The 27,268-nt window shown below is 35.6% G+C and overlaps 5 protein-coding genes across 10 annotated transcripts in view; 3 read left to right on the top strand and 2 right to left on the bottom strand.

Annotated features, from left to right (window-relative positions):
• The first annotated feature begins 725 nt into the window (after positions 1-725).
• On the top strand, positions 726-8,339 carry LOC122535973 (esterase E4-like). 3 transcript variants are annotated; one of them, XM_043667941.1, is made up of 8 exons: positions 726-1,152; positions 1,641-1,766; positions 1,849-2,008; positions 2,205-2,593; positions 2,755-2,926; positions 3,013-3,206; positions 3,282-3,423; positions 3,784-4,225. In XM_043667941.1, exons 1-8 carry the CDS (start codon positions 955-957, stop codon positions 4,101-4,103), a joined length of 1,701 nt encoding a protein of 566 aa, XP_043523876.1. In that variant the 5' UTR covers positions 726-954; the 3' UTR covers positions 4,104-4,225. The 3 variants fall into 3 exon arrangements, with proteins under 3 accessions (XP_043523876.1, XP_043523875.1, XP_043523874.1); XM_043667940.1 differs by lacking the exons at positions 1,641-1,766; positions 1,849-2,008; positions 2,205-2,593; ... (2 more) ...; positions 3,282-3,423; positions 3,784-4,225 and adding exons at positions 5,622-5,747; positions 5,834-5,993; positions 6,190-6,578; ... (2 more) ...; positions 7,362-7,506; positions 7,888-8,339 and having other exon boundaries at positions 843-1,152; XM_043667939.1 differs by lacking the exons at positions 726-1,152; positions 1,641-1,766; positions 1,849-2,008; ... (3 more) ...; positions 3,282-3,423; positions 3,784-4,225 and adding exons at positions 4,847-5,196; positions 5,622-5,747; positions 5,834-5,993; ... (3 more) ...; positions 7,362-7,506; positions 7,888-8,339.
• Positions 8,340-8,487: 148 nt separating this feature from the next.
• On the bottom strand, positions 8,488-12,298 carry LOC122535977 (retinol dehydrogenase 14). Of its 4 annotated transcripts, none has more exons than XM_043667946.1 (5): positions 12,160-12,298; positions 10,520-10,749; positions 9,886-10,125; positions 9,234-9,616; positions 8,488-8,667 (listed from the first exon to the last, which is right to left on the bottom strand). In XM_043667946.1, the coding sequence occupies exons 2-5, from the start codon at positions 10,650-10,652 to the stop codon at positions 8,563-8,565; spliced, it is 861 nt and encodes a 286-aa protein (XP_043523881.1). In that variant the 5' UTR covers positions 10,653-10,749; positions 12,160-12,298; the 3' UTR covers positions 8,488-8,562. The 4 variants fall into 4 exon arrangements, with proteins under 4 accessions (XP_043523881.1, XP_043523879.1, XP_043523880.1 ...); XM_043667944.1 differs by having other exon boundaries at positions 10,520-10,790; positions 12,160-12,289; XM_043667945.1 differs by having other exon boundaries at positions 10,520-10,790; positions 12,164-12,245.
• Positions 12,299-12,426: 128 nt separating this feature from the next.
• LOC122535979 lies at positions 12,427-14,244 on the bottom strand. Its single transcript, XM_043667950.1, has 4 exons — positions 14,127-14,244; positions 13,766-14,053; positions 13,308-13,505; positions 12,427-13,191 (listed from the first exon to the last, which is right to left on the bottom strand). Exons 1-4 carry the CDS (start codon positions 14,242-14,244, stop codon positions 13,031-13,033), a joined length of 765 nt encoding a protein of 254 aa, XP_043523885.1. The 3' UTR covers positions 12,427-13,030.
• A 478-nt stretch (positions 14,245-14,722) lies between these two features.
• LOC122535978 (proteasome subunit alpha type-2) lies at positions 14,723-16,080 on the top strand. Its single transcript, XM_043667949.1, has 3 exons — positions 14,723-14,866; positions 15,226-15,558; positions 15,633-16,080. Exons 1-3 carry the CDS (start codon positions 14,826-14,828, stop codon positions 15,961-15,963), a joined length of 705 nt encoding a protein of 234 aa, XP_043523884.1. The 5' UTR covers positions 14,723-14,825; the 3' UTR covers positions 15,964-16,080.
• A 176-nt stretch (positions 16,081-16,256) lies between these two features.
• The window catches only part of LOC122535980, a 107,483-nt gene continuing 96,471 nt past the window's right edge, over positions 16,257-27,268 (top strand). The window contains exon 1 of the mRNA XM_043667951.1: positions 16,257-16,498. Within this exon, the coding sequence (XP_043523886.1) occupies positions 16,257-16,498 (242 nt within the window). The remainder of the gene's footprint in view (positions 16,499-27,268) is intronic.

The raw sequence follows: 27,268 nt of genomic DNA on the forward strand, positions 1-27,268 counted from the left end.
AGATATAGAATGTATTGTGATTTATGAAATGTCTCATTGTTTAAACGTTGTAATTACCTTCAAAAAATGAAAACGTCACCTGTATTGGTGTTTTTTCCTTTAGGGCGTTTACACCTTTTTGGCTCAGAACCAAACCTTTTAACCGTGGACCTGAATATTTGCTCGATATAATGATATTGTTTTGGCGAATAATCATTTAGCTATATTGGATAATTTACATTTTTAATGCATAATGTAACAATTATTTCAAGAACGAATAGATTAATTTTTATATTTAAATTACTATGTGCATAGTTTACCATAGTTTAGTTTATTAAAGTTTGTATCTAAAAGGAGAACTATTTTTTTCTTATGATTTAATGAACAGATAGATTTCGTACAATATTGCAGATAGAATAGATGGTTCAAGCTTTCTAATAATTCTAATAATTTTTTCTTTTTTAGAGATCTGGCAATGAATTACTGTGGTATTACTAATGTTAATCAGCAATCAATTAATATTATCAATAAATTATAAATAATAAACTTGCAGCTTTATGCAGACAGTATAGTTATATTTCTACAATTACGTAGGAGTAGGAATTAATAGTTCGGAACTCTAAACCTCCAGTACATTTTTATAAATTCACATATCAAGGACTATTACGATTATGTTAATAAAGTTTGGAAAATAATCAAAAATATGTAATTCTAAATAATTCTAATGACAAATAGAAATGTTCTTCTTTAAGAGTATATAAAAGATTATTATTCTTCGCAGCAAGGTACTTGGGTTTCCCCACTAACTTTCCTCATGGCTCTCGTATAAATTGTTCGCTTTTGCTCTCGAGTTCTCCAGTGTTCGTATAAGCACCGTATATTGGTTAACTGGATCAACTCGTTCTTATCAACTTACCTTTTTTCTTAAGAACAAACCAATTCCGACAAAGAGAAACTAAAGCTTTCTAGCTTACAATGAAAGGCATTCTGATAATTTTCTTTTGTATCAATGGCCTTGCTTTTACTCAACAATCGGCCGAAGAGCAACCGTTGGTCACTGCACCAATTGGGAAAATTCGCGGTTCTATTTTCACTTCTAGACTTAGTAGAAAGATCTATTCGTTCCGTGGTATAAGATATGGTGAACCACCTATTGGACAACAACGTTTTCAGGTAGGAAATTTTGTATTTTCTTTGTTACTTTATGTCGTTATAAATCCATTAAGGATTATCCTTATTATAAATACATACTTCAATTTTTCTACAGAAACTATACGTGAAATTTGGAATAGGAAAAGTAAAACTAAGTATTCCCATTAATATTACTTGCAGAATATCTCAACTAACTTTTCCATTTTAGCGTCGAGTAAATTCGCGAGAATAGAGAATTACTATTAACAAGTTAGGTACTGTTAACAAATTATCTCATTTTCACGATACGTTATCTGAAAGTAAAGATATAATATTCACACATTCTAAGAAATTAATCATAAATTGCACAAATTATATATTTTCTTTGCTGATTATGGAGTCAACAAAATTATATTTTTTACTGTTTCATCGTGTTTCTGAGTTATGTTTCTACCATCTTATTGTGTTTTAAATTATTTAAATTATTATGTTTTAAACTTTATTACATTTTTATTACATTTTCATTCCAGCCTCCAATACCAGCAAATGATTGGCGAAACATTTTCGATGCAACTGAAGAAGGACCCAGTTGCCCTCATCCCGGTGGCAAGATAATGTCAGAAGATTGTCTGCGTTTAAATGTTTATACTACTAAAGTAGGTAGCAATATCAAACAATTGAGCAATTTACTTTTTTAATTTACTTTCGTTCATTTCGATCAATTAATTTCATTTCTAGTTACCATGCAAACATGAAAACGTATCGAGACCAGTCATGATCTTCATACATCCAGGCGGCTTTTACGGTTTCTCTGGACAGAGTGCAAATTTTGGACCACAGTATCTACTGGATAAAGACATCGTCTTAGTTACGATTAATTACCGTCTTGGGACATTAGGTAACTTTAAATAAATCAAAGGAGTAATAATCATTACATGTATTATCAATACATTAGTTGTAATAATTATTATAACAATGATTACAACCGTTATAAATAACTATTGTGAGTAACAATAAAAATCTGTCAAGTCAGAATATAAAGAATCAATCCACTTGCGTCGCAAATTTTAAGAAATAAATTCAATTTACTTTAGGTTTCTTAAATACTGGTGACAGCTTGGCGCCAGGTAACATGGGCCTAAAGGACCAAGTCTTGGCCTTCCGCTGGGTTCAAAGAAACATCGCTGCCTTTGGTGGCAATCCAAACTCCGTCACTCTGTGTGGTTATAGCGCAGGAAGTTACAGCACAATGTTGCACATGGTGTCACCAATGTCTCGAAATCTCTTTCACAGAGCAATCGCAATGAGTTCTTCAGCTATTAAACCGGAAGTTTATAGCGGCATATCGCAACATGGACAGCGAGAACTTGTTCAAAAGCAGGCGCGGTTGTTGGACTGTCCCACTGATCCAACCAGTTCTATGATAAGCTGTTTCCGCTCGAAGCCTGCAGAAAACTTCACAAATACATTTAACTCTCTATTCGTACGTTTAGTATAACAGATAATTCACATTACAGTCTTGCTACATTATTATGACTATTTTTTGGCAGGTTAATTGTATATTTAATTTCATAGTTTTATTTATACAATTTATTTATTCAAAATTGTCTATTATTTACATTTTTAATTATACTCTTTTGAAAGGATTGGCGTGGAAATCCCACTTTGCTTTGGTCACCAGCTGTAGAACCGGATGTTCCCGGTGTCAAAAGATTCTTAACCGATCAGCCGTACAACTTGATAAAGCAGAGAAAATTCTATCAGGTTCCTTTAATAATAGGAGTTACTGAAGATGAACTTGGTGGCATGGTTGCGAGCAAGTATTCGAACCAATCTATGACTTATAAATATATTATAAAAATATGAAAATTTACAGTCCAATTATTTTATTGAATTATATAGATTACGAAAGAGCGGCACAAAATGGTAACGACACCATATATCGTGAATTGGATAAAAATTGGAACACTCTCGCTCCAATCGTATGTAGATACGAACGTGACACGCCACGGTCAAATTACGTTAGCAGAGAATTGCGGAAATTCTATTTCGATGATCAGCCAATTAATTCGACTAACAACAGAAAACTCACTGAAGTACATATCAGTTCCTTTATCCTTTAATTCTATCTTTTTTTCATTATTAAGAAAGAACTGTGAAATCCTTTTCAGCTTTTCGCTGATTGTTTAACTATATTCCCCGTGTACCGAGCAGCCAGATTATTCGCCACGTATTCTACACATCCGGTGTACTTTTATAAATTTACATTCCAAGGACGAAGGAGCTTCAATATGTTGAACGATAAACCATATGGTAAAATGATTTACTTCTCGTTTCTTTGAAAACGCACATTAAAGATTAGACTACAGTTATATGCAATTTTATACTTTCGTAATTAAAGAGTGTAACTAAAAATGTGAATTTAAGTAAAAACTTGTCAAATATCTATAAACAACTGGATGTTTTATATACTGTTATATAATTTATATTCAAGTGTTTCCAAAAACTTACAAACATCAATAATCCAGCTTCAACACTATGAGTTTTAGACAAATGAAGAGATTGTCATAGTATTAAAATTTTTCACTCGAAGAACACATATCAAGGACTATACTTGTTTAAGAATGTACAGTAAAGATTATATCTTAAACTACTCATACATATCTTTTTCAGGTGTAACGCATCACGACGATTTGCAGTATCTTTTCTTCATGAAGACTTTCTTCCCGTATTTCGAGAGCGATGCGCCCGAAATCCCTATGGTGGAAATTTCTACGAGCATATGGTCGAACTTCGTAATGAATGGCGAACCGATTCCCAAAAACGATGACAAGCTCAGGAATGTGAAATGGAGTAATCTGATACCTGAGCAAACTAACTTCTTGGAGCTCAATCTTCATCCGTCCATGAAGACCGAGTTTTTCCCTGAAAGAATGCGCCTGTGGGAAACACTATTCCCAGCACCTTCAGTTCCAAGTACAGCGAAACATTGAATCTACGATTGAGAGCCTGTTTCTCTGGTTACTGAATCGATATTGGATTCAATAAAGCATTAATATACCGAGCGCAATGAAAATATGTAGATGTTGCTATTGTTTTTTTTTTTTTTTTTTTTTTTTTTTTTTTTTGAACGAAATTAGAATATATGCGTATATAAATAAATAAGAAATAATATTTCATTATTCCTTAAAACAGCGTTATGTCACAATTATTATCTAATTATTCCTTATGTTCATTTAATACAAACGATCCGTACAGAGGTTATCGAATTAAAAGGTTATCGGATTCGTAGTTTTCTTAATTAATAAAACATGAGAAATATTTTATCATTTCTTAATAGCGTTACGCTCTTAATTATTTATTATGTGTGATGCTATAATTTAACTGAAATTATTCGTACAGGAAAGTCATTGAATTATTTCTAAATTTAGTTCTAAATTTTACAAGTGCAGTCATAATAGTTGCAGCGTTAATGTAATTTTTAAATAAATATATGTAAAAATTCTCCTGTCACAAATCTTTCATGTTAATGATATTAGATCATAATAGAAATACGTGCGATTAAAAAATAATAATGTTAGAGAATGCATTTATAATAAGGAGAGAAATACAAAAAATTCTTGATAAACATTGCGAGTGATAGATAAAAATGTTTTTGTGCAAGAGTTTACGAAAGATTATTATTCTCCGCAGAAAGGTAACTGGATTTCCCCAGTCGTTTTCCTCGTAGCTCTCGTATATATTGTTCGCATTTGCCATTGAGATCTCTAGTGTTTGCACGAGTACCGTGTATGTCAGTTAACTGGATCAACTCGTTCTTATCAATCTGTCTTTTTCTCTAAGGACAAGACAATTCCGACAGAAAGAAGATAAAGCTTCCAGCTTAAAATGAAAAGCACATTGATAATCTTCTTTTGTATCAGTGGCCTTGCTATTGCTCAACAGTCGACCGAAGAGCAACCGTTGGTCACTGCACCAATTGGGAAAATTCGCGGTTCTATTTTCACTTCTAGACTTGGAAGAAAGATCTATTCGTTCCGTGGTATAAGATACGGTGAACCACCTATTGGAGAACAACGTTTTCAAGTAAGAAATTTTGAATTTTCTTTGTTACTTTATGTCGTTATAAATCCATTAAGGATTATCCTAACATTATAAATACATATTTTAATTTAAAATAAAACTACGTATTCCTATTAACATTATTTGCAGAATATCTCAATTAACTTTTCCATTTTAACGTCGAGCAAGTTCGCGAGAATAAAGTGCTGAATTACTGTTAACAACTTGATTACTGTTAACAAATTATCTTATTTCCACAACGCATCATCTGGAAGTTAGCTGTAATTTCCACACGGTCTACGAGATTAATCATAAACCGCAAAATACTTTTTTTACTGATTACATAGTCAACAAAATTATATTTTCTAATCTTCCATTGTGTTTCTATTGTCCTATTGCGTTTTAAATTATTTAAATCATTGTTTTATTACATTTCTAAATTATTTCAGCCTCCAATGCCAGCAAATGATTGGCGAAACGTTTTCGATGCAACCGAAGAAGGACCCGGTTGCCCTCATCCTGATGGCAAGCTGATATCAGAAGATTGTCTGCGTTTAAATGTTTATACTACTAAAGTAGGTGGCAATATCAAACAATTGAGCAATTTACTTTTTTAATTAATTTACTTCCGTTCATTTCGATCAATTAATTTCATTTCTAGTTACCACGTAAACATGAAAACGTATCGAGATCAGTCATGATCTTCATACATCCAGGCGGCTTTTACGGTTTCTCTGGACAGAGTGCAAATTTTGGACCACAGTATCTACTGGATAAAGACATCGTCTTAGTTACGATTAATTACCGTCTTGGGACATTAGGTAACTTTAAATAAATCAAAGGAGTAATAATCATTACATGTATTATCAATACATTAGTTGTAATAATTATTATAACAATGATTACAACCGTTATAAATAACTATTGTGAGTAACAATAAAAATCTGTCAAGTCAGAATATAAAGAATCAATCCACTTGCGTCGCAAATTTTAAGAAATAAATTCAATTTACTTTAGGTTTCTTAAATACTGGTGACAGCTTGGCGCCAGGTAATATGGGCCTAAAGGACCAAGTCTTGGCCTTCCGCTGGGTTCAAAGAAACATCGCTGCCTTTGGTGGCAATCCAAACTCCGTCACTCTGTGTGGCTATAGCGCAGGAAGTTTCAGCATAATGTTGCACATGGTGTCACCAATGTCTCGAAATCTCTTTCACAGGGCAATCACAATGAGTTCTTCACCTATTGAACCGGAAGTTTATAGCGGTATATCGCAACATGGACAGCTGGAACTTGCTCAAAAGCAGGCGCGATTGTTGGACTGTCCCACTGATCCAACCAGTTCTATGATAAGCTGTTTCCGTTCGAAACCTGCAGAAAATTTCACAAATACATTGAGCTCCTTGTTTGTACGTTGAGTATAATAATATAGATCATTCACGTTAAAGTCTTGCTACACTATTATAAGTATCAATTGCATTTTCTTGGCAGGTTAATTATGTTTTTAATTATATATTTACACCTTTTATTTTTATTTTTATTTAATCTGTACAATTAATTTCGAAAATCATCTGTTATTTATATTTCTGATTATATCTTTTTGAAAGGATTGGCTTGGAAATCCTATTTTGCTCTGGAAACCAGCTGTAGAACCGAAAGCCCCCGGTGTCGAAAGATTCTTAACCGATCAGCCATACAAACTGATAAAGCAGAGAAAATTCCAACAGGTTCCTTTAATTATGGGCGTTACTGAAGATGAATTTGGCGGTGTAGTTGCATGCAAGTATTCGAGCCACAAAATTTATATTTTTAAATTATTTACACATTTAAATTATAAAAAATTCATATTTCCAAATTTTACGTTATAAAAATATATTACGTTATAAAAATTAATTGCCCGATTATTTTATTGGATTATACAGTTTACGAAAGAGACCAACTGTTGGATAATTGTTCTTTGTATCGCACGTTGGATGGTAATTGGAGTACTCTCGCTCCTATCATATTTATGTACGAACGTGATACGCCACAGTCGAATTACATTAGTAGAGAATTGCGAAAATTCTATTTCGATGATGAGCCAATTAATTCGGCTAACAACAGAAAGCTCGCCGAAGTACATATCACATTCTCTTTACGCTCTAATTCCATCTTCATTGGGAATATTACAAAAACGTGAAATCCTTTTTCAGGTATACGCTGATTCTATAATTACATTCCCTATGTACCGAACAGCCAGATTATTCGCCACGTATTGCAGACATCCAGTGTACTTTTATAAATTCACGTTCCAAGGACGAAGAAGCTTTTACATGCTGAACGACACTACACCATACGGTAAAATGATTCACCCCTTCTTTGTCTTTAAAAACTACGGTGCGGTTTTACATTTTCACGAACGTAACTGAAAAATGTAACTGAAATAGAAATTTGTTTCATCCACCAAATATTATAATAAGCGTTGCACTTTATTAACTTTTCAGATATTGAGTATTTTATACATTTTGCAGATTTTTGGAATTTCAAGTGTTTCCAAAAATTCATCAACATCGGCAATCTAGATTTAATACTATGTCATTGTGTACTCAGAGTCTCAAACAAACGAAGAGATCGTCATAGTATTAAAACTTTTCACTCGAAGAATACATATTGAAGACTATATTTGTTTAAGAGCACACACTGTAGACTTACACTTTAAACTATTCATATCTTTTTCAGGTGTGTCGCATCACGACGATTTGCAGTATCTTTTCTTCATAAAGAACTTCTTCCCGTATTTCGAGAGCGATGCGCCGGAAATTCCTATGGTGGAAATTTCAACGAGCATATGGTCGAACTTCGTAATAAATGGCGAACCGATTCCCAAGGACGATGATAAACTCAGGAATGTGAAATGGACCAGGCTGGTGCCTGAGCAAACTAATTTCTTGGAGCTTAATCTTCATCCGTCCATGAAGACTGAATTCTTCCCTGAAAGAATGCGTTTGTGGGAGAGACTGTTCCCAGCACCTTCAGTTCCACGCACAGTGAAACATTGAATCTAATAACTGAGAACCTTTTTCTCTGATTATTAGATTGATACTGAATTCATATACAGAGCGTAATGAAAATATGTAGGTGCTACTGTCACTTTGAATGAAATTAGAATATATTTGTATGTATATATAAAACATGAGAAATATTTTATTATTCTTTAATAACATTATGTTAATGTAATTGTTACATACCTAATTATTATCTAATTGTTCCTTGTAATTTAATACAATTATTACTTAATTATTTCTTGTAATTTAATACAAATTATTCGTACAGGAAAGTCTGAATTAGAAATGTTTTAATGATAGAAATTAGTTTTTAAATATATAGACTAATGAAATATGTTTAGGTGAAGTTCTAGATTTTTGGATCCGATGGTTGGAGTTTCACTATGGTTTCACTGATCTCCCAAAACTTCTTACCCATCGATGGATCTTTTATTCTATCAGGAAGGTTGGTTTCCTAAAAATAATAATATTAATAAATAATATCACCATTGAAATAAAAATCATTGGAATTAATCATGCAGTTGCTCTCAAAAGTATTTGTACGAGGATAGAAAAATTGTGTGTTATAAATGACTGTTTAGAAATTACAAGTTACTTAACATAAGTACGTATTTATTACATTAGTAAATCTTAACATTCATTATATTTGACGTATGCTCAAAGTGCCTTATCATACTACTGATTGCAATTAATTTTTTCTCAGGTATATATCTGCAATAAATATCTCATATTTACATATTTGACTTATAAATCTCAGCTGTCAATTACGAAAAAAAATTCAACATTTTTTACATAACACATGGAGAACATACGTACATATAACGTCTACTGTATGGTAAGTTTGAATACTTTCGTAAAACTGTATACAATTTAATATCTATCCCTATCAGAATAGTGGTTGTCTTATTATATGAAAATTCCATTAATATTTTTATATTTTTTATTAATTTGAATATCGGGAGTTTCACTGCATTTCTGGAAAGTAAACCGATCTATAGTAGAAACTTAATTTTTGCTTACACGACAGTCTGAGAAATATTTGCCAGAAATTCCATCGACTTCGCTGGACACTGCAAGATGTATCGTTGTTTGCGCACCTTGTTCAACCGTTTTGCAAAACACTTTTAACAGTAAGGTCAGTGCCCAAGAAAACGGCGGTGGCACCTTCTTCCAGATTCCGGTGTTTATTAGACCAGGATGAAGACAGTTGGCAGTAACGCCAGAACCTTCGAGACGTCGTGCTAATTCTAACGTAAAGACGATATTTGCATATTTGGAGACATAGTACAAGTAGGCAGGGAAAGATCTTACTGGATTTGGGTTGTTCAGGTTTAACCTTGCTAAAAAGTACAGTCCCGATGCAACAACCACTATTCGACTTGGCTTTGATCGTTTTAGTAGATCTGTAAAATAATTTGGTCATATTTTTGAAAGAAAGAAACGAAGAAAGAATTTAACCCCTAACTGGTATCATTGGACACTTGAAAGTCATAAAAATGTATTTTTGCTTAATTTTGAACTTTTAATTTGATACAATTTCTCTATCAGAGAAAATGATATCAAATTTTAAATTTTTGTTGATATAATAATGAAAATTACTGTAGTCTAACTTTACCATGATATCATTTAAGAGTTAAGAAAAAGGAGAAAGTATTTTAAAATATTGTCGTACCGATCAAAAGATGCGTGAGCAAGAATGGACCATAGTGATTCGTTGCCATGGTCATCTCCAGTCCATCTTCGTTCACTTCTTTCCTAAATACTTCTGCTGTTCCCGCGTTATGAATTAACACGTCCAATCTGGATTCTTCACGGTTTATTTGCTGTGCAAATTCCCTCACCGAGGACAGTGACGACAGGTCCAGTTTTCGTGTAACGATGTTTTCATTACCAAATTCCTTTATTAATTCCTCTGTGAAACAAGACAAGCTGATATATGTTTCCTTTTTTTCACGAAATAACATAATTATATGTACAAGTAATCACAAGTATACGTTGCATGTATAAATATTATATAAGCTGCTTTTATATCAATATTTTTACTAAATCTGTTAACTTCTATGCACATCTTTTAGATTGGTTTCAAATGTTGTTAATAAATCGTTCCTCGTCACAATGTTAAAAAAAAACTTCGATATCTTTTTATAAATAAATATAAAAAATTTTTTTCTATAATACATTTTTAAATATTTTCGTGAGTCATTATATAGAAACAAAAACTTATATTCCTCGTCTAGGTATTATTAACTTATTTGCTACTCTTTTTATACTTTAAGTTCGTGATGAAAGTGAAGTTTAAAACGGACCTTTCAATTTGTTCGCTGCCTCCAAATTTCTGCATGCCATGATCAGTCTTGCACCTCTTCTCGCTATGTCCTTCGCCGTTTCTCTTCCAATGCCGGATGTGCATCCAGTAATTATCACCGTCTTCCCGTCCATTCTGTTTTTGCTCTTGCACACGCCGAACGAATACTGCAGGTAAAAATATACCGCCAACAGGAGCAACAGCACGACGAGGAGTGCGGCTGCAATTACGCTACACAGCGTCGTGCAATTCACCATTTTCAGTAACATGATCTAAATGAGTAGTGTATGATGAAATTAATAATTAATAACGTTAGACATGGATTCCGAAATAATTCGCAATAGATGACAAACAGGTTTCTGACGTATAGGTTTTTTTCGAAACTACTTATTGCGCACTCAAACCTGTTTCTGCGCGGTCCTCTCTTGTGCGCTTTTCTTTTTATGAGATACATATAAAAAAAAAATGACCATCAAAGTGCGTAATATGAATAAAAAGTAATAAAAAGTTTGAAGTTTGAAGATTATTTTGCCGTAAGGTTTCCTGAATACCCATCGTCACATTACATACATACATATGTACATATTGCATCAACCAATTTCATTATACATGTATTGCACCATCTAATCACATTAGTTGATTACCGTCCATCGAAGTACATACGTTTTGACCATTAAGATAAAATTAATTTTAAAGTGAAATTAAAGGTAAATTTATTATTTATTCTATTTAGATATAATTTTTTATGTCTTTTGTTTAGACCCTGAAAATGAATAATCAGGACAAAAATAACTGATAACCGAACTACATCGTATCAGAAAAAAAAGTCAACTTTGAACAAGTGCAAATTTTCGTACGTGTAATGTACATATAATGTATAAATAAGTAAAAAATATTTAAAAATGTGTAAATTCATTTTTTTATTTAGAAAAGCAATTTCCATTGCGAGATTTTGAGTTATTTTCTATGTGAGACTTTTTTTATGCGGTCTCTATTCACCGCATAAAAATAATTTTTTTTTTCAAATGTGTTGCGAACTACTTGTAAAGTTTCGGAATTTCTTTTTGTGCGTTTTCTTTTATCCCCTGCACAAAAATAGGTTTGAGTGTACTACAGGTATGTTTCACGAGGAAAATCTTGAAATTCCATTGCGACGCGGCATTAAAGTCTCCCGAAGAAACGCCTAGTAACAGGTCGTCGACCGTGAACATGGATCGTTAGAAATATCGGACATTGTCGTTTTACCTCTACTCGTATGAAATGACGAATGGAAAATAATTGTTTCTCAACAATGTTTTTCAAATATTTATTATCTAAACTACAACTTTTTTTTACAAGGTAATTAGCACAATATTACGTAATTAATTATGTAAATAACTTGCAGGTATATTGTACTAATTAATAACACTATATCTGCAAGTTAATGCAGATCTTTCACGGAACTTGCCTCCTACGTCAAGATAGGAAGCGTTATGCGGTATTACTTTCAACGATCGAAAGACTGACGAATATGTTAATGTGATTACAGATAGAACAGTACGTACGGTCGAATTTCAAAGGAGCAACGGTAAATAGTGTCAAGCAGCGAGCACGAGAAGCCGGCAGAAAAATTCTGTTAATTTAACGTTGAATTATACTCACACACCAGTTGCTACCAAATTCTCATTCAGACCGGCTCGAGAGTCCAGGCACTAACACGCCGTTTCTACCAGAGTGTTGCCTCTATACTGACATTGCAATACGTGACCCTGCAGCAAGCATTTCCCCACTCTCTCGTTCTTCGTCGAGAACAGTGATGAGAGAGTGGCTTTTACGAGCCTTAATGTCAAGTTCCCCGTAGCCCGGTTCTGAAAAAGAGCTCGTTACATTTTTCAATCTCGAGCATCTTGAATGTACAGTTGTACACGCATTCACGTAGTTAGTCCGTGTCAAGTATGTTTCTCTTTTCCCTTTATAATGTCGAGCGTAGTCAAATAGCGTGCATATTTTCGTTTTGTCGTTGCTTTTGGCCGGTATGACGATTTTCAGAAGCAAAAAACTTCGTCCCCAGTGCAGAAATGATAAGCACATTATAAGTACATTATAAGCATTTTCCTTGGACATTGAAGCGAAAGAATAGTATTTAACTACGGAGTTTCGTGCGTTTTTAGATTTTCCTAAATTTTCCTAAATTTATTTTATTTTGGATATTTATTAATATTCAGACGCTATGATGTTTCTTTGCACGAAGGATTATTTACTACAAGTTTCGTAGAAGTAAATGTAAATTTATTTCCGCGGAAAACTTTCGTAATGACGCGATGATTAAATATTCAAATGTGCAAATATGAGAATCAATGAACGTTCGCGTTTTTTAAAGCAAATAAAGCGACAAATATTCGATTCTGTTCTATGATATTTATTTATTATCCTTGGCATTATTTCTCTACTTTTCACTTTTTCTTGAACATCATGTTTTCTAGCAAATTGCTCGGATTCCACAGCGTTCTCCAAGGTCTGTTAGATTGCATATTCACAGGTCTTTCAACTTCGTTATACTTTCGAGGTACGTAAGCTTGTGATTTAAGTTACACATCATGACGTGAAGCTCTTGCATTTTTTGCACTATTTTCACACGGACGTCAGTCTCCTCGTTTATATTCTTTTCGTTGGACGCCTTGGCATTTTCTTCCACTTTAATGAGCAGAGAAAAATATGTCGGAATTTATTTTTCACAAGAATTCATCTGTGTGCACATATTCTTAAGTTTCGTCCCCGTGTTTTAATTTAGATAGAGGCGTTCAACTTACAGAAATTTCGAAGTTGATTCGTTAATTGTAATTTCGTGTCTTGAAAGTAATTCCAGATGCACAGCCAACTTATGAACCATCCAAAGATAAAGCTGATCATTTGTTTAGCACGTGAGAATATTGATGTCTTAGAATCAAGAGAGTTCGAAGTTGGTTGAGCAACAGAACATGGCACTGATTCATCATCAGGTATGTTACCTAAATAATGTTATCACGCGTTTAATAAATATTATGAGTAAATTCCTACCGATTTTTAGATTATTAAATGTTATTGTTAAATACATTTTTAAAAATATTATAATATTATAATATTATTAATTAATTACACTAATAATATATGAATTAAATTACTTTTATAAAAATTGATAGGAATTTACTTATAATAATATTAATATTTGATATTCTAAGTAAACTCTTATCGATTTTTATTATAATAATTTATTTAATGCTTCCACTACCCTCTTCGACAAAGTCGTTTTGTGGTTGCTTTTGAGGAATCTGAAGATCAACTCCATCTTGCACGATTTTCTTTCTTATATCTAGCAACATATTTTCAGCAGCTCCGGGGTGACAATTCGCCAATTGATTGATAACACTTTTAGTTAATTTCATGTCGATTTTGCTTAGTACTTTCCGATTTAACATGTTCCAATTGTCTTTTTTTGCAGTTATACTGTTCACTGACACGTAATTATGGAGATCAACGTAACGAGGATAATATATTTTAAGAATTTCCGCTATTATTACTGAAGAATATAATTCTTAATTATTTCAGTTACTAATACCATTTCAGTTAATATTGCCTCGTATAATAACTACCAGCATCCGAAAGATCTCGTGATAAATTCTTTGTTGGTTTTGAAAGAGGAATCTTAGAGATCCATGCGTACAATTCTTCTACTTGATTTTTCGTGTCTTTTTTATCTTCATCGGCCATTTCTCTTTCACGTTCGATAAATTATTTTTACTGTTGTATTTTGAAATTAATTTGATAAACGGAATAACTATAACGGGAGAACTACACGAGTGTATCGAACATATTTTTTCTGTAACGCCGTGCAGAATTTTGCATAACTATGCATAAATGCAAGTTGTAGAAGAATTTATTACGATAGATCTTATTTTTCGATGATATTCGTTTGAAATATTTAGTTAAATATTGTCACAAAATTGACATCCTTTTATTTGAAGTTGGATGCTGCTGTAGAGAATCAATTTTTAATTCTGCATATTCGTTTCTTTAATCAAACATGCATCGATAGATGAACTATCTCGAGAATATGCGATATTTCTAAAATTTTAACTTATAATTGTAGAATTTAATATAGATAGATCATAATCTTTTTTCAGGTAAAAATGTACAGAAATCATTTAAAAATATACCCGGGAATATACGTGGCAGCAAAAAATATTCCTAGCACAAAAATCCCTAGTTCTTTTTTGTTCGTGCATGTTGCCGAGCCTTGTACAGAAAGTTTCACAGTATTTAGTAACCTGTATTGTTGCAAAGTAATTGTCATGGCTTCGGAACGGTATAGTTTTTCGTTAACAACTTTCAGGTAAATGTTATTACTTCTTATAAAAAATTCTTTGAGTTTAATAAGCAAATGTAATTTCGTAATAAATATCATCCATTTCCTATATTTTTGTAGATTAGTAGAAGTTTTCACTGGCCTAACCTATACATAAGATACACTCGTCAATTTATAAGCTTTATCATTGAATATATAATAAAGAGGAACATTTTTCTTTACACTCTTATTTATTTAACATTACTTATAAAAATTATAAAATATTACTTGGTCTTCTCTTTAACTAGAAGTGAATTGATTTCAACAAAGTATACAATGACTCGTCAAATATTTGTACAATATAACTTTCGAGGTACAAATGTCACATAATTTATTTTGTTACATAGTCCCTCTGGGAAACTGGTGCAGATAGAATATGCCTTAGCTGCGGTTGCTGCTGGGGCTGCTAGTGTTGGTATCAAAGCCTCAAACGGGGTTGTTCTTGCCACAGAAAACAAGCACAAATCAATATTGTACGATGAACACAGTGTGAAGAAAGTAGAAATGATTACAAAACATATTGGTATGGTCTACAGTGGGATGGGTCCAGATTACAGATTACTAGTAAAACAGGCACGTAAAATTGCACAGCAGTATCAACTTATTTACCAAGAACCAATACCTACCGCACAGCTGGTGCAAAGAGTTGCCATGCTGATGCAAGAATATACACAGTCTGGGTACATGTCATATACTTATTAAACTCTTAATTTATTAAAGAATTGTGCATAATTAACATGTTGTAAAACTATAGAGGAGTCAGACCATTCGGAGTGTCTTTGCTAATTTGTGGCTGGGACAATGGAAAGCCTTGTTTATATCAGTGTGATCCTTCTGGTGCATACTTTGCGTGGAAGGCCACGGCAATGGGCAAGAACTTTGTCAATGGGAAAGTATTTCTCGAGAAAAGATACAGCGAGGATTTGGAACTAGACGATGCCGTTCACACTGCCATTTTAACTTTGAAGGAAGGATTCGAGGGACAGATGACCGCTGATAACATAGAAGTTGGTATTTGCGATGCAAATGGTTTCAGAAGATTGGAACCTTCGAACGTCAAGGATTACCTTGCCAATATTCCTTAATTTATATATTTTTTATTTATCACATTATTTACAGTGATCTTTACGAAATCTACGTAAACTAGATTCTTATAATGAAATATTTCGTTAAAAATAAACAAAAAATATTATTCCGTATAATTCTGTATGACAATCCCTTATAGGATCTAATTACTATTCCTTTATTTGTAATTAATTTCTATCTTTATTGAAAGTTTATTAATTCGTTATATATTACAGAAACTTGTTCGAATATTTCAAATATTACGTGGAATCACGGTTTGCAGTTAAGTTGAATCGTTAAACGAGATTTTTGAATGTGTGGAAAATGTTATGCGATATTCGTCCGACAGAGCGCGCCACAGGCATTCATGTTGGTTGGGCGCGATCGTGCGCAAATGCGAACGAGTTTCGTAGTCGGTGCGCGACCGGCCGGCTGGTTTGTTTCGTGTGTTGTTACGTTGTGTTGTCAGTTCTCGGTGGCGATCGGTGTTGACAAAAAATCGACCCCAGAGCACGTGTCGGCCTTGTCAGGCTATTTCTCAACGGATGTGCGTAGGTGAGTTTACAATTGATTGCTGTTAAACTCGTTTATTATCGCGATGCTTACCTTGCCACTCGCGAGCGAGCTGCGTTTACCTCGTCGTGATATCGAGTCTCGTAGACACTTGTTTTCGATATCGAATCTATATTACGACGAAAATTTCCCGTCTACACGTGTTAATATTCGTAATATTCGCGTTTTCGACACGTGATACAACGTGGTATCGACATTCTCGACGAGAATCAACGTGTCGATGTCGCGTGTTCGTAGCGTTGCCGGTTATTTGTTTATGTCAGCCATTAGTCACGATCGGTCGACCGAAATATTTATTTACCACGTACGTGTGGCCCGTCTCGGGCCAAGGTCTTTCCCGATACATTCCCTTTTTATTTTTTTACCATGTTCAGATGAAATTCGTCGGAGACGACATATCTACGTTACTAATCCGAGTAACCATTCAAATCGTGTATCAGTAACGCGCTACTCTTTCGTCTACGGTAATTCGCTTATTTCTAATTGTTACGTATATTGAGAGAACGCGGTGTATGAAAATCCACCGTGAGAGCAGTGGTCGGAGGTTAAAATTAACCATCATGGATTTTCGATATTTACGTTCATTTTTATCTCGGGGGTTTTAATCGCAACGGTTGCGCCGGTTTATAAAGCCGCAAATTCGCGTTTCCAGAGGGCAGACCGCGCGCCTATAATAATTTGAAATCGCGAATCCCGGCTAATCCCCGATCATCCCTCGTTCCTCTCTCTTTCTCTCTCTGTCTCTCCCACCGTGTCTCTCTCCACCCCTCTTTTTCTTACTAACTCACTTTTCCCCGGCGTCGTCTGCATTCGAGGCGAACAATGCCAGACTTTAATATGACGCATCCGCAGACGCGTTTTCCACGAGTAACGGCGGCTGGCTTTCATTTACTGCTGCTCGAACAGTGTTTCCACGTCGGTACTTGAAGATTTCCGCGGACAATCATGCTCATCCAGAGAGAGAGAGAAAGAGAGAGAGATGGACATAGAGAGCGAGAGAAAGAGAGATCGAACGACTGGAAAGGGAAATTGTACGCGTTGTTGTGCGCGCGCGAGGGAGGAAGATGGCGCGGTGGGGTTGGGGGCAGGAGGGGTGGATAAAAAGAGACACATACAGTCTCGGGGAAGACGGAGCGCCTCGCTGTGCTGGTTGCACGGTTTGCAATTTTAATGTCGGCATTACAAGAGGCCAGTCAGTTCTTCCCTTCCAGCTGGCGAAAGCGCTGAATTTACATTTCCGCTTTCGCAGAGAATCTCAGGCGTGGTGCCGATGTCGCTTATTAAAAATTCTAAAAAGCCATCGAGCCCGTTTCCGTGTTCCCTCGGCTTTGTCTCTCGGTCTATTGGTCTCTTCGCGTCGCCACTTCTTCCCTTTCGCGTTTTGCTCCTTCGATCCCGAGTGTCTTCGAGATTCGACACCTTCGAATCCGCCATTCACTGCTCAACGCTTTGAGGCGCGAAAAAAATCACCGTACGCGTGCAGTTGTCGTTGATGAGACAATTTCAATTATTCGAAATAACGTTCTACCGTGCAGGTTCGAGCACTGAGAAAATACATCTCGTGAAAGTCAAACTGGTCAAGTCCATTTCCTTTCAATTTCATTCCATACGTACTCAATTCAATTTTTAAGAAACAAATGACTTACTTTCACGAGTTCATCAAAAAAGAATGGCAGATTCTAAGGTGAATTTAAAAAAACCGATCTTTATAATGTCTACTGCGTTTTTTAATATTTATATAATTTATATAATTAATATTATATAATTTTTTAATATTTATAGAGTTGATCAATATAGCTTCTGAAGGACTCAATGTAGATACAATGTTTTAATGAAACAACATATATATATATTGACCCTATCATTACAGTTACGCGTTGATCGAAACTTAATTAACATTCCTTGCATTTTTTTTTAAACGAAAAAGAGTCACTCGATGTTAGATAGAATGTCAACAAAAATTCGAATTTCTTCTACGAGACACAGCTTTTATTAATTTTGTTACACACCGCGGTAATTAAGGACACGTGCTTGATATTTCTCTTTAATATTCTCTTTGATTATTCTGATAAAAATTCGAATTTTTCCGAAAGAACGTAGCTTTCGTCAATTTGATCATATCTCGTGGCAATTAAGAACTCGTGCTTGATGCTTCGTTACCGTTTTACTCTCAAAAGTTAAGTGCATCTGTCGCGGCAGTTCGAGTCGTGTTAGGGTCTAATTACGGGCGTTTTCTTACCCCTTTCGCTCTCTTCCTTTCATTCCTTCTTTATCAGAGGTCAACCGGATGGACTTTACGCGTGAGACAAACAAAGCGAGAGTGAAATTACACGCGGGTTAATTGCGCGTTAGGTATGCAAGGCGTGACTCGCTTGCACGAAAAAAAAAAAAAAAAAAGAAAGAACGTAACGAGTCTGGACACTTTTGCGAACGGTAGCATAACGTCAATTTCATCGTGTTTGCATTCGTTCCCTCGCGACTTTCGACATAATTGGCATACCGATTGATTCGTTGGATCATTCTGTACGTCTGGCTCTCTTCAAAGATTAAATACGATATTTTCCCAGTTCGAAATGATGACCTCAATCGCATCCGTTTCTTCGGAATGTATATTTAGTCAATTTTTATTCTCGACGATTAATTAGTTTTATTTCACTTTAGTTGAAATGGAATCCGCGTTACAATTTCTCCGCTTGTACCAAATTTCTTTAGGTGTAATATAAGTTTCATCTTTAGAGCATCATAATTTGTTTAATTGATTCTCGCATGAATTGCACGCGGATTTTTATGCAGATTCATGTTTCTGGGAATGTGATTTAAAAAGTAGCAGCTGGTATAATACTTGAGTCGTTTATCTTGAAAACGGAGCAAGCCCATTTGACATAATGAAATTTGTACTTTTCTTGGTCGTCATTGATAAAGTGAAAACAATGTTTATTGGTACTTGTTCATATTTTTAATCTACTGAAAATAAATTTAATTACGAATATAAATTTAATACAAACCGCTTTTAATTCAATCGTAGATTCAACTGCAGAGCTTTAAATATTTCGCAATATATGAACTCCCAAAATAAATGGCCCATTGATGGTCAAACAAACCTCCATGTTTCTACGCCCCTATAGACTGGGTCATTTAGCCCTGAAATTTTACTCGTGAATTTCTTCAAAGTAAATTTTCATTCCTACTAAAAAAAAAAAAAAAAAAAAAAAGATTCATTACATATAAGATGGTAAAAATTTCATTAAGCAGCGTGAAAATTCTTTTACATTTTTTGGAAACGTGGAGTTTAAAAAACTTGAAAAGAAATACTAGGTACTAATCATTTTCTCAAAAATATGAAAATTCACAGTCTGTCTACCGATATTAATTAATTAAATTCACCCCTCATTTTTCACCCCTATGTACAATAACATTATCAAGCTCGCAAAGGTGAAAGGCTTTCCTCGACGAGAAAATGAATTTTGCCATAGTTCCTCCTCTCCTTTTTTTTTTCCACGAACGTTGGTAAGCTGTGTATAAAACCACGTATATCGAGAGCTACTATATATCTATCAAATGGAGCAAGTTCTTAAACTATGTCAGCGATGTTCGTGTCTGAGGAGCTTCGAGTTTAAATAATCGACGGTTAGTTCGATAATGATCGTTCCTCTCGTTACGGTTATAACTGGCGATATTAGGTATTCGCTGTTTATTTGACACGCTGCCTGCATTGCAGTGACTATCGATATCGAATAAACGTACAAATAGGAGGCTGTTATCCGCATATGTCCAATTCTCGGGCTCGCAGTAACGTTGCGCGACGCAAAGTGGAATATTAGGCCATCGTTAATGGACGATTCGTCATCGTTGGTTGGTTATGATGGTCGTTGAAAATCAATCGTCGATTATCGTGTAATCGTGTAACAGCGAACTTTGTTTCGCTGTAATAAATCAGCAGACTGCGGATTTTTCACGCGTTTGAAGATGCAGAAACATGCACGATGCGCATTGTGTACAAAAATAATACAAAATATCCAAAATATGGATATTCAATGTACGAAATGTGAAGTTGTTCTTTCAGAGAGAGAAAATAATGTATGAAAATCCACAGTTCGTCGTATCGTAATTGAATACGTTAGTAAACTATGGATATCTTTGTGTATTTATGGGAAATTAAATCAGAAATTATAATTGGAAAAATCAAAATTTTTATTACCGTGGATCTGTACTCTAATCTAATTAAGCAGACACTCCAAAATTTTCCAATCGAAACGCGTTATGGTGGAACAACGATCAAAATCCTCGACTCATCTACTCAATCTCGTCCCCCGTATCTTCGGGTTCTTAATCATTTAACCCTGCAAAAAAAGTTGCAACGTCACGGGGAACCATCTGTCGCGTCCTATAGGTTTTTCAGCGAGAGAGAAAGGAAGAAAGAAAGGAAGGAAGGAAGGAAGGAAGGAAGGAAGGACGCGAGACAAGCAATTTAGTCAGACATTTTAGTTTGGTGTCTCGCTTCCTCTCAGACGTGTTCACTTTCCACGTTTCGAAGCTTTGCCGAAGATAGATGACGAATACACACGACGAAAGTGATAAAAGATTCCTTTGATACTTTCTCAAGGTTGGCTGACATTTTCCATAAAGAATCACGGCTGTAATTTAACCCTCTAAGTTAGATCTTCGTTACACTTTCGTAAGTCTTCTCTTTGAAAACGGCGGAATGGTTAATGAGCGATTGTCAAACTCAAACTCAATTAAAGTCTCAACTTCTTCGTAGTTTAGTCACGCATTTTTCATTTCGTCGTCTGTTGATGACAACTGCATTTAATTCTTAGAGTGCTAGAGACCCTGAAGTATATACAACTACTACAGGAGATCTTGACTTCTAATAACTAAATTTAATGTGTTATTAACCCCTTCAACTCGATTTACTTTCAATGTTGTATTTATTCTCAGGCAAATTAAATAAAATTCAATGCTCCTTATTTATTTGTTTATTATCGTCATCACAACATAATTTATTTTTTACAATTTTTTAGAGTGTTCTATAATTTTTGAAACGGTTTCCAAATTCTTCTAGCAAATTTCTATCGTCACTTGTACGAGTTCAAAGAGTTAGGTACACTGTCGTTTAGAAGTCTCGGAACATTTTTTATTTTTAAAATTCACTGTTCGTCATAGATGATAAAATTTTAATAGTAATTGTCAATTATTAGTAGTAATTGCCACCGCTTCGAATATCTTCGTTGCTTTCGGAGATATGAAAATACTTTATTCGATACAGATGAGGACACAACGTAAGCGTAACAATTTTCGGAGATTAATCGACGCAGCTCGACTTCCCCTATGAAAAGATATTAACTCGTCTTATTGTCGAGAAATAATTAATTTTGTAAAATCTGTCGTACGAGAGACGAAAAAAAAAGGATCGACATTTCCTTGTGCGATAAACCTTTATAATTTTATTTGAGATCTTACACTTATTGGCTGTCAGTGTACATGTTCGTATCAAACAACGAACAATCGTTTTTCTACCATCGATAATAAATCCAATCGTTCGACTGCGCGAGCTTCCCGCGATCGAAAACTGAAGAAAAAAACACAGGGAACAGTGGAGGGAAGGTGAAACTTGCGCGAGCAAAATCGCTAGAGCTAGAAAAATGGCGCGAGAAGATAGATCGGGCAACGATCTAATTTTATCCGCGGGCCGAGAGGGAGGGCGCGCGGGTCTCTCCCACACACACACACACACACACACACACATACACACACAGCGAAAAGGGAAAACGAGCTTTTGCGGGGCGGCTCGTGCAGGCCGGGATGAAAAAAGCTGCTCATCGGAGCTTGCGACGACGGGAAACCGAAGCGATCGACGTCATCCAGGGCTTGTCGTCGGCTCCTGGAAGCTTTGATCGCTCGGCCGAATGCCGTTTCTCGTCAAACAGAGACAAAGACACACCGGCCAGCTGTGCTTGCAACGGACAAGGACACGGTTCTACCCATTATATTTTGCCTCGCACGAGCCACGTCGAAAATATATGGACCAAAGTTCGGTTTACCGGTCGATCCAATGAAACGTTTCACCAGTCCGTGCCCTTGTTTCCCACATGTGCAAACAAGTTTTCGTTTCCACGTTTGGTGGAAACCACGGTCTTTAGACTTTCTGAAGATCCTGTTTCGAATTAAAATAGGGAGTCAGTCTCGGGGGGGATGTTCCACCAACAAACTGCTAATTTGTTGAGGTCTTTGACACTTCAGCTTCTGTTTAATGAATTTTAACAAAGTTAAAGTTAGTAATGCTACGTGAAAAATATACAGACCAAACGAAACGCTTCAGCAGCTGCGCTTTTTGTTTGCGTACGCGTACGGATATTTTGATTTCCGTGGACCACAGTTTTGGTTTCCCGTTGGAGGATCGCGTTGAAGTGTGTTTCGATTAAACGGGGAGGTGAATGATATCCCACGAACACGACGTTGCCGCTAATTTGTTGAAAGCTTTCAATCACCGGGTTTAAGTCCGTGAAGCTTCAACACATTCTCTGGTGGAGGGACAATATTTTGAAGTGCTAATGAAAGCTTCACGTAAGACATTTAACACCGTATGCCATTTCATTTTCACGAATGGAATTCTTAGGATTTGAAATCTTCATATAGTGAATATTATTGGATGTTGCTTGAACTTAGAAAGAACTTAGAGAAATTATTTTCTTTTCACTTACGGTTATTTTTTCATTTATGGTTATTACTGCGTAATCAAAAGATTAACGCTCCTTAGAACGTACGATTCGTATATTATTCGAGTAGCAACATATATGATTGCTCGTAAAAATATTCAAACACTTGAGGGAACTTTTTTCTCTGTTATGTGTATTTTATAATATCATGAATTCTGCGATATACATATACGAGACAACTATTGCGATTACAATGACGAAACTTGAATGTCCCGGGACTTTTGCGTACATCGTCTCGTCCTTTCGTACTGAATGGTACTAGAGTTCATCCGGTGAATAATATATATTCACGAAAGGAATCTGCAAGTGTTCGAATGCTTTCACGGATCACCATGTACGGTAGCGTGCGCGAAAATGAGCTAATTTTCTTCTGAATGAGCACGACGCAGATCACTCGCTCTGCCACGGAATCCCTTTTAACGTTTAAGGTGTCTTCGTCTTTGTCCTGGGAAACATAACTTCGTCCAAGAATACAATGAGCGGCGAACGTCGTGGAATGTAATTAAGCCGGAGTTACTGACGGAACACGGCTGATGTCAAATTATGGGGTTGCTTCACCCTTCCCCTCCCCTTCCTCCTCCGGCCTAGTTCGTCATACTGATTTATTTCCTGCCAACCAATAGCCCCTGACGTTTTGCGGCGCCGAAAACCCGTCCTTTTCCGTCCAATATCTTGGGAATTCTCTCTGGAGTTGCCGAAAATCTTTTAATAATTGTAGCATCAGGACGGATCCACAGTAATCCAATTCAGAGTAATTTTTCGTAGAAGTTTTAGTACATTCGACCCTGTATTTTTTTTTTTGACGTTCAAGGTTTGACTAAAGGATACAAAGATTGTGAAAATTTTGATCTTGACACTCAAATGCCACCTATTAAATTCGGTTCTGTTATAAGTTAATTATAATTACGTAGATTGAAGAAAACGGGAAATTACGTATATATTTAGTGTTGAAGAGATTCGTGATAAATAATATGAAATTTCGTTGTGACTTTCTTAAACGAACTTCACTTTGGAAAAGGTTATCCACGAAGATTCTTGAAAACCTGAATTTAGCAATTTTACATTTTTTACTTTAGCCAAGTAATTTCTTGGAATTTCACCGATAAACGATAAATGATGCAAGAAAGGATTGGAGAGAGATTAAAAGACTCGTGTCAATCGTTGAAAAATGTGTAAATTTTTGCATTTACAAATTTTAAGGGGAACCAGGAGCGCGTCGAGAATTTTTTTGTCCCAAATTGCAGCATTTTCTCAGTTTTAAGTATATTTAAATGTAACCCAGGCGAAACAAATGATAAGTTTGTTACGTCTTAATAATTTCTATCCAGTGACTGTCATACCGACGAGTTCAAAAGAAAAAGAGAGCGACAAATTAATATATACGATTCGGTCACTCGTTATGGTCCGCGAACCAGTTGCCAGCGCGTGAGGTTGACAGTGTCGCGTAATGTCGGGAATCGTATGTATGATACTTTCGCGATCGTTGGCGTTGAAATCAGAGGTGAAAATACCGGGAGGTGGTCGCAGGGATTCGCGAGCGAATTACCGATCTCGCGGAGAAAGCGGCAGGCCTTAGGCGCTTTAATCGCTCGGGGATCCGGCCTCGCTTTTGCAAAAACAAGTATTCCTATATCTCAAAACTTTGGCAATAGTCCTCTGCCGTGCCGGTTGAATCGCGTTCCTGTGCCGAAATCCGCCGCTGTTCCTACCGAGCCGCTCGTATATGAACGCCCGGGGAACACATACTCGAGTGGAACGATGTGTTGTTTGAGAACTTTCCGGCGAAACTGCTATAATTCAGATGGTGGAAGGGGGGAGGTCCGGCGGCGTACAGTTAAAAGCACGGCTTTTTTGCCGTCATTTACATCCAACGTGAGCCGAATAACCGACCGCGACCCTGTGGAAGTATAATTGAAACCTTACTTCGCTATTTTCGAAATCGAAGTGATCGAAGATTGGCCGGAAAGTTGAGGCAATTTTCGTTTCTTCGTCTCTGTTTGTCTAAACTCTCGTGTTGTCTTTTTCAAAGTGATTCTGATTAATTGAAAGAGAATTTTCACCGACACGGACAACAATGTACGTATGTACGTGTAATTTCAGCTCGTTCAGCGATTTTTGTTTTACGTTGTCGATATCGCAACAGTGGATTGTTGTCCAGCCGTTCAAGAGTTCAATTTCATAACTGCGTTAGTCACGACGACGGCGCGGTAATTTGATATAATAAAAGATATTAATCGAATGCTAATTATTAGAGATAATATCGTACTTGGAAAGCAAATTTCTCCTAACTTTGTGCCCTGCTTCGCGTTTCTAAATTTCACACAAATATTTAACCTCTTGTGCTGGAATGACGTGTCACGCACGTCCCAAAATTGTAATATTTTCTCAGCTTTAAGTATATTTAAGTAAAACAAAATAGGCAAAACAAATAATAAATTTATTACTTCTCAATAATTTCTATTCAGTGATATTATACCGACGAGTTCAAAACAAAAAGCGACGAATTATTGCATACGATTTGGTCACTCGTTATGGTCTGCAAACTCAAGCTTTTCGATCTCGAACTATCAAATCCTGAACATCCTGCGGTTATGCGATTATCATGAATATGGTATGCATAGTGTTACTTTTGGACAGAAATTCTTGAACGAGCAAGAACGTTGCAAACTGCTATACATACACGAGTCACAATTTAGTCGGCTGTAAAATTTGAATTCTTGAATTAATATATAAATTAAAAAAAGATTAGAAATAATTGAAAGGAATAGATCAAGGACCAGTTGTGATCTTTCGATGAAGCATTTCTCGAGAGCGAGAGGACTGAAGATTGCGCGAATACTTTCCAACGGCCACGTATTCGAGGGAACGCGAAACGGCGTGGAAGAAAACTCGAAATTGGCACGTAGGAACGATAGTTACGGAAAATATTGTTGAACAACGGAGTAGAGCGAAGGCAAGAATAAACCAGTGCTCGCGATTCAGCCGCGCGACAATGGAGTGCACGGTGTAATTGCCAGCGAGAAACGTAAAATCTCGAAGTACCGAGCGATTTCTTTTTCGCGATCAAGGGAAAAAGTCCCTTTCATCTTTGACTTCCGGGCGAGTGTTAAATGCATTTTTCAAGGAGAAGTGAAACGCCAGGATTGAACTCTCGGTGAACTCTTTGGAATTGCCTCCGGTCGTTTCTTCTCGAGCGGATCTCGAAAAATCAAAAGGAATTTCAGCAGCTCTCCTGGAATTCCAGTTTCTCAATTAAAACGGCACATTCTCGAAAATAGCTGGCCGCGCGCTGGTGATTATTGAGGTGGTATGAAATAACGTTCGAGCGACGATAGTATTGATTGCACGTCGGTTACCGTATGGTTTCGGTATTAGCGACTACCTTGCTCCGGCAAACTCGTCTAAACGCCGGCAGTGAGGAAAATTAGTTCTTCACTCTGCGTAAAACCCCATCGTTTTCGTTCAACTGTTACACTGACGTAGACGAAATGATTAAATTCTTGATAAAAGTATCACACAGTCTCTATGAAAACAATACTGATCGTTTTGATCAATGTTGGAATTATTACGATTGGGTAATATCTTTAATTGATGTCATTGTTGATGATATTTTGGTCAATTTGTATCTTCCAATTGTGATTTTTCATTTGTTGATCAATTGTTTTTTCACTGGCATCGAGGATTAAATTACTCGAATTACGTATTATTATTACTTTTAAATTTTGTTAAATTTAGAAAATTTTTAACTCGATTTAATTTCATCGTCGATCTAATGAAAGTGATTCAACAGGTCAAGATTGAAAGGTTAATCAAAATTACTAAAGATCAAAAGTTAATAAATCATTAAAAATTATTGAAGGTTAATAAATTACATCGTAATTATATCCGCGCAAACTACGAAACGCTAGAATAAATTGACAACGATTTACAATTGCCAATTCGGTAATCGATATGAACGCAAGCGATAATTCGAAACTTATGAAAGTTGAGTCAATTGAATCAACAGAACAAACATGTCTCGTATTAAAATGAAAAC

This window comes from Frieseomelitta varia, unplaced genomic scaffold (genome assembly GCF_011392965.1).
Source record: "Frieseomelitta varia isolate USP_RPSP 00005682 unplaced genomic scaffold, Fvar_1.2 scaffold_790, whole genome shotgun sequence".
Lineage (NCBI taxonomy): Eukaryota > Metazoa > Arthropoda > Insecta > Hymenoptera > Apidae > Frieseomelitta > Frieseomelitta varia.

Excerpts from the sequence above, each read along its gene's own strand:
- LOC122535973 (XM_043667940.1), top strand. The coding sequence starts at position 955 with ATGAAAGGCATTCTGATAATTTTCTTTTGTATCAATGGCCTTGCTTTT. Across the intron at positions 5,994-6,189 it reads TTACCGTCTTGGGACATTAG|GTTTCTTAAATACTGGTGAC; the intron begins GTAACTTTAAAT and ends AATTTACTTTAG. Across the intron at positions 6,949-7,091 it reads ATTTGGCGGTGTAGTTGCAT|TTTACGAAAGAGACCAACTG; the intron begins GCAAGTATTCGA and ends TGGATTATACAG.
- LOC122535977 (XM_043667944.1), bottom strand. The coding sequence starts at position 10,787 with ATGTTACTGAAAATGGTGAATTGCACGACGCTGTGTAGCGTAATTGCA. Across the intron at positions 10,126-10,519 it reads GGCAGCGAACAAATTGAAAG|AGGAATTAATAAAGGAATTT; the intron begins GTCCGTTTTAAA and ends CTTGTTTCACAG. Across the intron at positions 8,668-9,233 it reads AATATTTCTCAGACTGTCGT|GAAACCAACCTTCCTGATAG; the intron begins GTAAGCAAAAAT and ends TATTATTTTTAG.
- LOC122535979 (XM_043667950.1), bottom strand. The coding sequence starts at position 14,244 with ATGGCCGATGAAGATAAAAAAGACACGAAAAATCAAGTAGAAGAATTG. Across the intron at positions 14,054-14,126 it reads ACGAGATCTTTCGGATGCTG|TAATAATAGCGGAAATTCTT; the intron begins GTAGTTATTATA and ends TATATTCTTCAG. Across the intron at positions 13,506-13,765 it reads AAACGACTTTGTCGAAGAGG|GTAACATACCTGATGATGAA; the intron begins GTAGTGGAAGCA and ends AACATTATTTAG.
- LOC122535978 (XM_043667949.1), top strand. The coding sequence starts at position 14,826 with ATGGCTTCGGAACGGTATAGTTTTTCGTTAACAACTTTCAG. Across the intron at positions 14,867-15,225 it reads TTTTCGTTAACAACTTTCAG|TCCCTCTGGGAAACTGGTGC; the intron begins GTAAATGTTATT and ends TTTGTTACATAG. Across the intron at positions 15,559-15,632 it reads CAAGAATATACACAGTCTGG|AGGAGTCAGACCATTCGGAG; the intron begins GTACATGTCATA and ends GTAAAACTATAG.